Here is a 13,399-nt window from a genome sequence, read left to right on the forward strand (position 1 = left end):
AATTCATTCCTCTTCGAATTGCATATTGAATACAAAGTGGTTGATTGTGTTTTAATATCTTTTGTAAAAGGAAAGGAAAGGACTTGTTAAAATGCAGTATTTTCAATGTAATCTTTAATCCAATTATGATACGCCTCAGTGTTTGCATCCTTACATAAGTGGGTTAGTAGCTTTGAGCAGACATGTAATGAATACAGCATCTTTGATGAACCTCAGAATATCATACAATGTTTTTCTTTAAGAAATAATTTTTCTCAGACTTGGATCCTCAGCCGATTAGACATCTGTAAATAGAAAACAAAACCTCTGCTTTGTATAAGCCAAGGGTAGATAAATGAATGGAGCACATATGTCAGAATTGAAAGGCCGCTTAAGAACATAAGAACAAAACGTAAGAAAAGTCATGCTGCATCAAGCCAAAGCTCCGTCTAGCATTCTGTTCTCACAGTGGCTCATCAGATGCCTACAGGAAGTATTCCTACATAACAAATTTCATCCCTACGTGACAAAATTCCTGCATGAAAAGCATTTCCATGGAGGACAACCCAAGGTAGTCCCAACACGTATCGGTTGTGTTTTCCATATTCATGAAATGCGCAAATTAGGTAGCCCCAACCAGCTGCAAATTTCCATATTGTGTACACATGGATCTATGGAAAGTTTATAGTATCTTTCCCGAACATGTGTTTTATTGGTAAGAGATTTGTGAAGTTGGAAGCAGCTCAAATGAAACAGGTACAGACATAATGAAAACAGAGTGAAATAATTGGGTTACATCCAGTGCTAGTCATATGACCCATTGAAATTAGTGGACATGACCATAGCTGTCAACTTTTCACTTTTCTTGCGAGGAATCTTTTTCAGAATAAGGGAATTTCCCTTTAAAAAGGGAAACGTTGACAGGTATGGACATGACTAACTTGGTCCCATTTCAGTTGGTCTGCTCTGAACAGAACTTAGTTGGATTCAACCCATGGAGGGCGGGGAGGAGGAAGTTATTAGTGGTAGTAGCACAAGTAAGTTCTATGCCCCCGTGGTTTATATTCCAAGTAATATTTCAAGCATTAGAGGAGGAAAAAAATAGTATAAGTAAATGGTGCCAATGGGGGTCACACTCCCTCTGAATGAGTGGGCCTGTAGTTTTGGGGTCTTTCTGGATCTACTGTTGTCTCTTGGCACCACAAGTGGCCCTAGTGGCATGGAGTGCCCTTCACTATTTCAAGGTCATAGTAGGCAGCCTATCCAGGCAGGGATAAGCTGGCCACAGTAATTTGTGCTCTGATAACCACAATATTGGATTGCTGCACTGCACATTATGTTTCTGATGCCTAGTCAAAACCTGCATCTAGCACAAAATGCAGTTTCACTTGGTACCTATCCTAATACCTGCTAAGTGTCATGTTTGTTTCTTTTCTGAAGCTCTTAATATTTGCTGGTTTTTGTGGGTTTTTTTAAATCCTGCCGTGATAGTTTTCAGAACTACCTTATATTGTTGCTAACTGTTACATTGGTATTTTTTGTGGGGGTTATAAATAATTGTGGACATTTTTAATTGAAGAGTGCTATACAGTGGTACCTCGGGTTAAGAACTTAATTCGTTCTGGGGGTCCGTTCTTAACCTGAAACTGTTCTTAACCTGAGGTACCACTTTAGCTAATGGGGCCTCCTGCTGCCACCGTGCGATTTCTGTTCTCATCCTGAAGCAAGGTTCTTAACCCAAGGTACTATTTCTGGGTTAGCGGAGTCTGTAACCTGAAGCCTCTGTAACCTGAAGCCTCTGTAACCCGAGGTACCACTGTACAAATAAATAAGAGAATGGGAACAGCTGTTGTAAGTTAAGCACAGTTGTGTGCCCAGGCACAGTGAGCCTGCCACTGGGGTTTCATGATAGCACAAGGAAAGGAATCTCAGGACAACCTTTTGGATTGCAATAAGCCACAAATTTATGGATTACAGATGTGACTTTTGGCTCCGGCATTGGGTGTTTCCAGAATCAGTCAGCTTGCCTGCTGACTGCTAACCTGGGAGTTGATCCTGGGATAGGATTGCCCTGTGACATACATCAAATAGGAGCAGCCCATTATACTCACTGCCTTGAGGAGTGCTGTGGCCTCTCATCCCCTTCTGGGTGTATGGACAGAAACATCTCAGTGGCGGGCCTAATTTATGCCTGGGAAGCAGACCAGAATGAAGACCCTGCAGGATTCTTCATTCAGCTCCATCTCAACTGTGCCAGCCTCCTGAGCCCACCCATGATGGGTCAATTTCTAAATTAAAAACTGCTCCCACCCCGCCAGCTGGTGGGAGAGGCCACAGCTTCAACCACCAGCCATTGGAAGCAGGGAAAGGAGCCCTAGCGATGGAGGTGAGCTGCACCGTAATTGCTGCCCACAGTCCAGGTGAGCGGACTTTCTCTGTGTGAGCTTTGGCCCTGCACTCAGTGTCAGTTGTGCCTGTGGCATTCAAAAAGTTCCTTCCTATGACCAATCATGCTCTATTGGACTGTGATGTTCTATCTACACGTTCCTTAAAATAAAGATTATGGGGCAACCCTTCTTTGGGAACATGTGGCCCACAGGGAAATTTCATATTTTATTCTTGACGCTTAGAGCTGGCACAGTTCCCATCTTGCATGGTTTGGCACATACATACCTAAAATATGCAGTTACTTCTATGAACTTTTAAGTTTATTTATTGAGCAAGTAAAATTTCATTTTTAGCTGGGCACAGGTTCATTTATTATTTGTATAGCGGTACTTACATGTGCCATATTGACACCCGTGATGCCACATTGACACCAGTGAAGCTGTTTCTAAATAGGTTGCCCTCCCTGGCTTTGATCCAGCCAGTTAGGTTAAAATCAAGGCCCAGAAAATCGGATTATTACATCTCAAGGGAAAGGAATGATAAGCAGTGTATGGCTGTGGGTCTGCTTTCCATGCTGCATTGGTGGTGTTTGAGGTGCTGCTAGATGCAAAGCCAATTTGTTAACAATTAGTACTCATTAGGATCATTTCCTAGTATTGATTTTTTTAAAAAACCCACACATTTTACAAAGCACTTTTTGGGAAAAAAACAAAACAAAAACCCTGCAGTACTTTATCAATTAAGCATATTAGGAGCCAATGTCAAGATTAACTTGACTGATTTCATTGGCTATAAAGTAATTATTTTTTTGCACCAGAGTCCACCTGGCATCCCATTAAGTTTAAGACTTTTCAGAACAAGAGCCAGCTATATTTAATTAGTGAATGTGTCAGATAGCACTGGTTTTAAACAAAAGAAGTCATGGAAAAGGACCAGATTTTTACCATGATGTGAGTTTATTTTTTAAGAAGTATAAGCTGCATTCTGTATAACATATGACATTGGGATTGGATTTAAATGTGAGGAATTTGCACTTTTTTAAAGATCTAAGTTTCATTTAAATGTGTCCTTGTTTTTATGCGAATAGAGAGAACCATAGAGCTATAAAAAGCTAATTGACAAATGGCAAAATTAGGCTTTGTGGCAAGCTCTTACAGAAGCTTTTTAATATTTAAAAATAAAGATCATATACATAATTACTTTAATTCATGTTCACATTAAAGTTATATTTCCATCCCTGGTTATTCAAAAATTTATGCCCCATTGTGCAAATTAATTAGGAGAGTTATTTATCTAGCACCCCAATTCTTTTTTTTAAAGTTGCATGTAAGGAAGCCGCATTGATTTCAGCAGAAATTGACTTTCAGGTTATTTCCCCCACCCCCACCCCATTTCTGCACCGCCATTACATCTCTGTTGGGCCCAGTCCAAAGATCTTCACTACTAGCGAACAGATTTTTCTTTAAAAAAACAACAACCCCCCCCCCAAACCAGCTTTTAACTGCATTGATCACCTGTTTTTTTTTTGTTGTTTTTTTTAAAAGACCAGACGGCGCCTGCGGGGTATCAAACTGCCGTTAAGCAATTAGAGAGTCTCCAAATGTTGAGTCGAAGTAACCGCTAGGCTAAGCTGGCCCTCATTGATCACCTGTTGAAGACAGAAGGAAAGAAGGTGCTTACAAGGCCATCTCTCAAATCCATACAGCTGATCGAAGGTGGCAGTATCAGCTATCTTAGCAGTGATGCACATGTGACACAATAGCATTTATACCACTGAATTGCAAAAGTGTTGATGGGATTCCTCCCCCTCATAATTCGCATGCAGCTCTGCATCCAGGCGAGCAAACCATCCATGGAAGACAAGTTTCCATAGGCGCTTTTACAGGTGACCGTGCAATCTTTCAGATTGATAGAAGTACATTCCACTAAAATCAATGGGTGCTGCTTCCAAATGAATGTACTGGAGATAATGGTACAATATTTGGATATATGTACTATTATATATGTGCATGTTTGATACACATATATGCAGGGTGAATTAAAATAAATAGAAGAGGACATTGAGCTCTTCACTAGCAAGTGAGTTATAAATGCTAGAAGTGGTACATCTATGTATTGCAGAATGTTAGAACACACTTCCTTCTAATTTTAGTATTTTGGCAGATCTGATAGTACTACGCAAATAAAGAATGTAGTACAACCATCTGGATTTATTTTCTTTTTTCTGTCTTGCTTGGTTCAGCTGTTAAGAAAAATAACCATTTTTTCCCATTGAGTTGGGGGGGGGGGATAATAAACATGTACTTGAAAACAAGTGCCATAATTGTATTGCCCACGCTGGAGAGCTGTCCTAACCCAAAAATGTTTCCCCCAAAATTACTACTCATGCATATTATCCCTTTGATCCTAAAGGTAAAGGGCAAATGTTGTTGCTGTTGTTTGAAAAAGGTACCCCTTACGAGCTCCACCTTTAATAAACAAAAGTGTTAGCGGCACGTGTATTTTGTTTAACCACAGTACATTTGCTTCTTAATTAGTAAATATTCATCTGTTATCAGCGGCAGCGATGACACCCCTCCCTGCTAACACGTTCTGTCATAAATAATCAATGAGGCTCTATTAATATTCATGAGCTGGAATCTGTGTAGTCATGTGCACTGATGCAGAGACAGGGGGGAGTGTTGCTGCGAACTGAGATGAAACTCTGTGTATGTCTGTGTGTATACGTGAGTGTAAGATACTTGGGGAAGAAGAAGAAGAGGAGCATGCTGCTGCTTACACACACTACCCTGGCTTGTGCTTTCCAGCTAACAGTGGCGTGTCTGTGTTCCTGCACCGGAGAGACTGATGAAAAACAGTAGTCAAGTCTGGAGGGTGCTTCCCTGTCAGTGCATTTGCCTCTCAGTCCTTGGGAAATTAGAAGCCTTGCTCTTTCATTATTTCTTACTAGAATGGGTTGCAATTTGTGCAGTTTTCAAAAGAGGGAGGAACACTACAAACTGCTTTATGAAGTTTCCCAGGTGAGTGCAGAAGGTTTTTTGTAAGAAGCTCTGTAATTTTGTGCTGTTTGCAAAGCACTTGGTGAAAATGAGGGGGTGTTGATTTTGTGTTTTGGTGTGTGTGTGATTGCATATTTGGCTCCCTGTGTGTTTCTTTTAAAAATTGCTGTACATCTTTTTTTGCCAAATTCTCAGCCAGAGACATGCGTTATCATTGAACCATATCGTAATGTGCATCTTTAGATTTGGTAAGTGGATTTTCTATCAGTTACACAGATGACACTTTTGCAGCTGTTAGGATTTAACAGGTAGGATTTGCCAGCACTTGGGTCTCAAGTGTTTTCAAGAAGTTTACTGGAGGAAGTTTTATGGCTTAGCATGTGCTACCAAGGCTATAGAGATAGCTCTTTTTAATTAGAAATGACTGTTTTGTTTAACAGTAAATTATCAGAGCTATTTTTCTTTCTCTCGTTTTGAACAGGGGTTGAGCTGCCTGGTTTTAAAGGATGCTTTTATCGGTCGTTACTCTGTCCTTTGTACTGTTCCTCAATATTAGTCAGAGAGCTTGATTTATCATGTCCTTACTTAAGTCTGTGTCCCAACAGCAGGAATATTTCTGTAATCCGATAACACGGGCTTGTTGTGCAATTAGAATAAGAAGGGAGAGATGAAGGAAATAAATGTTACCCTATTAGCCTGTAATTTTGCACAAGTCCTATTGCAACCAGGTTTGAATTGTGTGGATTTCATTTTGATTTGGCTTTTGCTCTGGAGATCTGGCAGATGAAAGTTTAGTGCCTCAGCATCTGTTCTCTTCCTCTTTGTAATTTTCCCATGCTTTGGCATGTCACTGTTGACAGAGGTCTGAACACTTCCAGTTTTTGACTGCGCTGTAGATGACGAGCTAAGGATTGAGGACAAAACAGTGTAGAATGTTGGTGGTCTGTTGGCACAGCAGTGACTAAGTACCCATTGCCTACTGTTTTTCTTCTATTTCCCCCCCTTCAAATTCTTCCTGACGTGATTCATTTCACAGTGGACTAATTACAAAGTGGATTCTCTGCACATGAAACATCCTCCTCAGTTGCAGAGTTAATGCACATTTTCATGGTAATGTGATCAGAGCCTCATTAGCCAGTTTCCAAAACGATCCCCTGCATTAATTAAATAAAAAAATGACTTTTTTATCACCATGGAGGGGAAAAAGAAGATTAACATTGTCAATTATAACCAGGGACAATAGCTCTGCTTCTTTTTAACACCATCTTCCCCCCACAAAGAATCAAGTACTTCCCAAATACTAAAAATAGCATCCGAAGGCAGATAACCTGTCAGTTGCTTTCAGCTCAGAAAATGGACTCTAGGTGGAACACTTTCCTTCAGTTTAGAAGTAATTCCATCATTGCTTTTTTCCCTGACAGTTGCAAGATAGGGAATAGAAAAGTAGCGCTACTTCTCTCCTCCCACCCTCCTTCCTTCCAACTGCAAGTAGCCAAAGAGACCTTTAAAAAATACAAAATGTAAATAGCTCAGTAGATTACAGTACTGCAGATCAAAGAAGCCAGACCATGCTATAAGAAAACAGATCAAGCCTCCGTCTGAATTTCATAAGGAATATCTTAACTACATTGGAGCTAGGGGATATGTTAAGTACATTTTTGTGAAATTTGCTTGAAGTTGACACTGAATACTAAAGCTTTTTAAGCATGCAAAAGTGTCTGCCTTTGTTAGGGGATTCCAGAGGTATTCATCCTCTTACTTGTTTGTTTCCTCCTCTGCCAGAGGTTGCAGCTTTCATGATAAAGAAATGACAGAGGAGGGAAATGAATTACCACTTTCACTTTAACCCTGGTATTTACCTGATAAGGTATAATCCCTGGAAGAATCTGTGTGAGTCTTCCAGGAGAACAGTATACAGGCAAACCTCCAGCTTTTTGCGTTCTGGATTGTGGGGAAAATGTCACTGATAAAGGCTTTTAAAGAAAGCAGTACTGTAGTGTTATGCCTTTTTCTAGCTGCTACTATGTGGATCTTTGAGTTAGTTTCTGTTTTTGCTCCAGTATATATGCAGCTCTATGATCACATGTCAGATCAAGCATATTTTAGAGAAGTGTTCCCCGCTAGCAACTGCTGTCACAAAAGAATGTTCCATTCTGCTATACAAAAACAAAAATGCTAATATTGCCATGAGACTAATGTGAGCTGTATTATTTGCAAGAAAGCAGTTCTGTTTTTTCCACATTTCTCTTTCTTACAACTGTATGTCCAAGTCTGTGGACTTGTATCTAGAAGACTTGGATTCAGTTCCAAACTCTGCCATAGAGTATGGTCTTGGATAACCGATGCCCCCTTTAGTTTTACATCTATAAAATAGGAATAAGGATTCAAAGTTGATGTGAGAAATGCACAATAAGCATTTACTAAACAATTTGCAACTGGAAATAGTTCATTAATATGACAGTAGGTCAAATGTGGTGAGCATAGTTGTCAAAATGAGCATTATGCAGAATTTTCACAAAGGTCAATTTATGATTTGATTAAAAGTCTGCTTTTCAACCCCTGTTGAGAAAACTCCCATCTGAGAGGTGCTTTGTGTTTGTTTTTTTGCACCACAGCCCTAATATGTTGCCAATTCTGGGATTCCGTCTAATTCATAGCACAATTTCAGCCATTCAGGGATCACGTAATGAACATAATGATATCATGGTGTCACATAGCCAGTAAGGTTTGGTTGCTTTTATGACATCACTGAAGGTAAATGAAAACACTCCTATTATTTTCAGTCTGTATGGTAGTAGAGAGCAAATGTTCCCCCTGTTGCCTAGGAAACGTGGAAATACTTCTATGTTGCCACACTGTATTGGAAGTTTCATTGTCTACCAAAGCTGTGTGTCCAGCCTTTCATCCTGATCTAGCTAACTCTAGTCACATACCATTTATGCATGCCTAGTTGAGTGAGAATGTCAATGAGGAGGCTGTGTATTTGAATATGCCTCAAAATATGCATCCCGTTGAAAGTAAAGCCAGGCAGATGGTTGGAAGTAAACCCAGTTGCAGATAATTTTTAGCCAAATTGCATTAGTCTCAATTCATTCAGAATGTACATCCCTCTTCACATTTTGTCCCAAACGCACCTTCCAATAAGTGTGGTTGATCAGGAGGGAGAATGTAATTTGACTGCCTCACTAGCAGGGTTGTGTTTTCTTACCCCAATATATTTCTTCCATTCTGCAAACAATTTTGTACCCTTTCACAAACAGGGCTGTCCAAGGGACCTTGGATAGGGTGCCCAAAGCACCCTAAAAGTTAGTGATATGTCAAAAGATTAAAAGCTGAGGTCCCACAGATTTCTCAACTAGTTTCTGGCTGCCTGATCCTAACCCTTATGTCTTGGATTGACCCTGTTGTGTGGGCTCTTAGCTACCAGGTAAAGGTAAAAAGGTAAAGGACCCCTGGATGGTTAAGTCCAGTCAAAGGTGACTCTGGGGTTGTGGCGCTCATCTCACTTTCAGGCCAAGGGAGTCGGTGTTTGTCCGCAGACAGCTTTCCGGGTCATGTGGCCAGCATGACTAAACCATGACGGAAACCAGAGCTCACACAAACACGTTTACCTTCCTGCCACAGTGGTACCTATTTATCTACTTGCACTGGTGTGCTTTTGAACTGCTAGGTTGGCAGGAGTTGGGACAGAGCAATGGGAGCTCACCCCGTTGCAAGGATTCGAACCGCTGACCTTCCAATCGGCAAGTCCAAGAGGCTCGGTGGTTTAGACCACAGCTCCTTCTGCGTCCCCGTATTGTATGGGCTCTTAGCTACCTTGGCTATCATCCTTGCCTGTGCTGGTTCATCAGTCCCATTTCCCATAAAGTGAAACCCTTCTTTTTAATCACACATTTTTTCATCAGGAATGTACAGGCAGCATTCATGGCACTGGGTGCCTTTTCCTATTATTCTGCCTTTCCCCTGTTACTATAGCTGCTGTTTTGTCTAACTAGAGAAGTACCTGCTGCATGGCTCTATAGCAGCTACAGCTTAACTCTGTTTGTTCTCATGCCAAAGCATTAGTGGATAAACTTCTTCCATGAAGGGCCATAGAGCCACAAAGAAAGTCATTGGGTTGTGGGGCAGAACTGAACCAAAGCAAGATGTGAGTAGGGCCATACAGAGCTTGGAAGGTTTATTTGAAAAAGGAACTAGTTATAGATCAGCATGTTCAAAAAGGAACTAATTCCACTTCATGTTTGTCACTGTGTTCAGTTCACTATTCGATTCAGATTCATCCAAATGAATGTAGCCAAAAGTATACATGTAGCTAAAGTAGAGCTGCACTGTGTTTCTCTGACAGAACATAGCAATAAAGGGAAGAGAACAGTAAGAAGTACAGTGGTACCTCGGGTTACATACGCTTCAGATTACATACGCTTCAGGTTACAGACTCCACTAACCCAGAAATAGTGCTTCAGGTTAAGAACTTTGCTTCAGGATGAGAACAGAAATCGTGCTCTGTCGGCACGGCGGCAGCAGGAGGCCCCATTAGCTAAAGTGGTGCTTCAGGTTAAGAACAGTTTCAGGTTAAGAACAGACCTCCGGAACGAATTAAGTACTTAACCCGAGGTACCACTGTATTGGGGTACAACATATGGGGTGGACAACAGCGGCAGTAGGTTGCACAACATTATTGTGTAGCAGCAGAGGGTCCTGCAAAAATTTTTGCAACTACAGTGCCTTCCGTTTTCAGGTGGGAAGACAGCTAAGCATAATTATTCCAAGCCAGCATGAGACTAGAGCTTCACATTCTACACATACACATACACACATAACAAAAGTTACTCTGGGCGGTGGTGATTTTGAGTACAGTAGCAGCATGAGAAGAATGTTCTCCTCCACTTTAAATCACCCTGGCTGCTTCTTGTACCAAAGTCCTTTAACAAATGTTTGCAGGAGTAAATGTGCATCTGTAACTCCAGTTGGAGGAAGGAAACTTGGGAACAATTTGTGCTGAAGTAACAGGGTTGCAAGACGACGGTTGAGACCTTTTGCTTCTCAATATTACCCCTTTCTGATGCTGCTTTAATTCCGCTTGTAATATGTAGTTCTGCCTTGATATTTGCTTGTGGGGTAGTAGAGAAACACTTTGTGCCTCTGAATTTTTTGTCACCTAACCTGGGAGCCTGAAATCCTATATGTCAGCTGTGGGAAACCCTGTGGCGCACAGACCTGGCATGCCTCATGAGGCTGTTTGGGGAAAATCATACCCTGCCCCCTGTTAGTCACTTGACATCTGGGGCATAGATCTGTTATGTCCAGTCTAAGTGCTGAGACGAGGGATATCTTACATCTGATCTTAGTGCTAAGCATCACAGTGCTGTGAGCCGAGATCGGATAATATCTTATCTTGAAGCTGTGCAGCTTAGCACTGAAATCAGAGACAAACCTCTGCCCACTCTTCGATAGTAAAATGTAGCAGGCAGAGATTTATCTCTGCTCATAGTGCTGTACTCCCACAGCACTAAGATAAGTGAAGTGCTGATCACTAAGAGTTAAAATGGCATTTCCACCCACTCCAGCTCTTGGGTGTGTGGGGGTGAAATGCTATTTTTATTCTTAAAGATCAGGCAGAAGGATCTCTGCCTACCTGTGTGTGTGCCTACCTGAATGCATGCCTGTCTGCTGTTATTTATTCATATATTTGTTTTGTCTGTGACCTTGCCCACTTCCTCCTCAGTTCAGCCTTTCGCCCTGCCCATCCTTGGAATATGGCCAATGGAAGGTTCGTCGTGTTATAGCCGTTTCTTTGTGCCAAAAGAGCACATATTTACCTGGGAGTTGTGAAGGGAACCTGAGCTTACAGGGTTAAACAGCTCAGAGTGTACGCCCTGCCTACTGTTGGGAGGGGGGAGACTCTGCGTCATTTCCGAGTCTCTCAAGTCTTTGTTCTCTCTACTTTCGCTTTTGAGGAGAGTGGATGTGTTTTCACGATGCTGTTCGCTGTGATAGATAATGGATAGTCTGCTGTAAATAAAAACTGCTTTTAGCTGCTAAGATCCTGTGTGGACTTTATTTAAGCACGCTGAAGCAAGCACTGGAGTTTTTTTTGGAAGCTTTCTCTTGCCGCTGCTGAACTCTGCTTCGCTCAGAGCATCGGAATGTGGCCTTTGAAGTCCGAGGCCTGGCCGAGAGGGAGCACAGCCGAAGCGGGCCGGACGTCAAGATTTATCTGAGCAATAAATCAATCAACATTTATCAGGTTATGGACGTTAATTACTGCAATTAGAGAAAGCTTTGAAGTGCTGTGTGTTGAGAAGCTGCTGTTTTTGCTGCCGGAGGGAAACGTCCTGCTTTGAGGCTCTGCCTGGGAGAAAGCAGGGAGGCTGACTGCAATGCTGTGTGCTGCAAAGAGCCACTGGAGGCCTATCCTCGGAGCCGGTTGGTACGCGTGAGTACTCCAAAGCCCCAAGGGGGGACCGGGGGAGGAGATGGCTGAGCTCCAGGACTTTTATGATGCCCCGTTTGAAAAGCTCACAACCCAGTCCTGGGATATCTGGGTTAGAAGAGTAAGGGGGTGGTTTTTGGCCACAGGGCTCTGGAGTATAGCCCAGAAGGAGCCGGCCCCACCCATGCCAGTTGCTGCTGAAGATGGCGCGGCAGACCTGGAGGCTGCTTTGCTGGAAGATAGAGAGCAGAGAAAGCAAAGAGAGCTCTGCATGTTGAAAGCTAGCGTGGACTCTTTGCTATTGCCCCACCTGGAGGGCGTTGAGTCGGCTCAGGCCGCCTGGCAGGTGCTGAGGAGTCTGTGTGAAAGCTCAGCAGGAGCCCAGGGCCGGGAGAAAGCCGAGAGCAGGGAGGAAGCCGAGAGCCCAGAGGGGGCTGCTGGCCATGTTCCTGAAGTTACAGCTGGGAGTAGCTGCTTTGTCTCCGAGGGGCCGTGTGATGTTGAGGCCTACAACCAGAGTGCTGGGGAGCGTGCAGGCCCAGGCTGTGCACCCAAAGGTGGGGGTGCTGGGAACGCAGAAATGGCTGAAGAGGGAGCTGTGAGAGCTTTTGCTACGCGTCGCTGTTATCGCTGTGGCTCCCCCTCCCATCTGGTGAGAGAATGTCCAGTGGAGGCACAGGAACAGCCGAAGGCCGTCTCCCGTAGCAACCAGATAAAGGGCTCTTCTTCAAAGCGTGGGAAAGGCAAGCCGAAGGCAGCTGGCAGAGACACTGAACGTAAACATTTGGCAGCATCTATGGCTGTAGTCAAGAGTTGTCAACAGGATGCTGTGCTGGCTTTTGTCATAGACTCAGGTGCTTCCCATCATCTCGTGCCATCTGCAGGATTTCTGGAGAACTGCACCTCTGTAACTTCTGGGAAGACTGTCTGTTTAGCAGATGGGACTCGACACCCACTCACACAGACTGGCTCACTGTTTTGTCCTTTCTTGCAGGATTCAATCCAGGCTTTTGTTGTTCCAGGACTGTCCTGCGCGTTGCTGTCTGTCAGTGCACTTCTTGCTGAGAACTACAGAGTGTGTTTTGAAGACAATAAGTGCTCTATTTCCAAGAATGGACAGCACCTAGTTAGTGTTGAATGTAAAGACAGGTTGTTTGTATTGAATGCTTCTTTTGCAGGTCCAGGTGACACGGAGGAGGCTCAAGCACAGTGTGCCAATGTTCCAGTTCATGATGCGTGTGCTCACCTCTGGCACAGACGCATGGCACACGTGTCCTGGGGGTCAGTGAAAAAGATCCCAGAGTGTACGCAAGGGTGCAAAATGAAATCATGTGCTAAGTTTCTAGATTGCAGAGCGTGCAAGTCCGCAAAGGTGAAAACGTGCACATACCCTAGGTCTGAGAGGGTGACCACTAGGGCTTTTCAGTTAATTCATGCAGATTTGTCTGGTCCGATGTCTGTGAGTAGTCTGGGAGGAGCCAAATATGCGCTGGTTCTGATTGATGACCATACGCGCAACTCCTGGACCTTCACGATCCGACACAAAAGTGAAGCTGCACCGCTAATCAAAGACTGGATTGCGGCTGTGGAACTGCAGTTT

The 13,399-nt window shown here is 43.1% G+C and overlaps 1 protein-coding gene across 3 annotated transcripts in view; it reads left to right on the top strand.

Annotated features, from left to right (window-relative positions):
* PDZRN4 (PDZ domain containing ring finger 4) overlaps positions 1-13,399 on the top strand; it is a 218,020-nt gene that overhangs the window by 102,381 nt on the left and 102,240 nt on the right. The window contains exon 1 of one of the 3 annotated variants that reach the window (XM_028746973.2): positions 5,047-5,387. The exons of the other annotated variants lie outside the window; for them this stretch is intronic. Coding sequence (XP_028602806.2) covers positions 5,319-5,387 — 69 coding nt within the window. The 5' untranslated portion in view covers positions 5,047-5,318. Of the gene's footprint in view, positions 1-5,046; positions 5,388-13,399 lie in introns of those variants that run through there. 3 annotated transcript variants of the gene reach the window in all.

The sequence above is a fragment of the Podarcis muralis genome, chromosome 10 (assembly GCF_964188315.1).
Source record: "Podarcis muralis chromosome 10, rPodMur119.hap1.1, whole genome shotgun sequence".
Lineage (NCBI taxonomy): Eukaryota > Metazoa > Chordata > Lepidosauria > Squamata > Lacertidae > Podarcis > Podarcis muralis.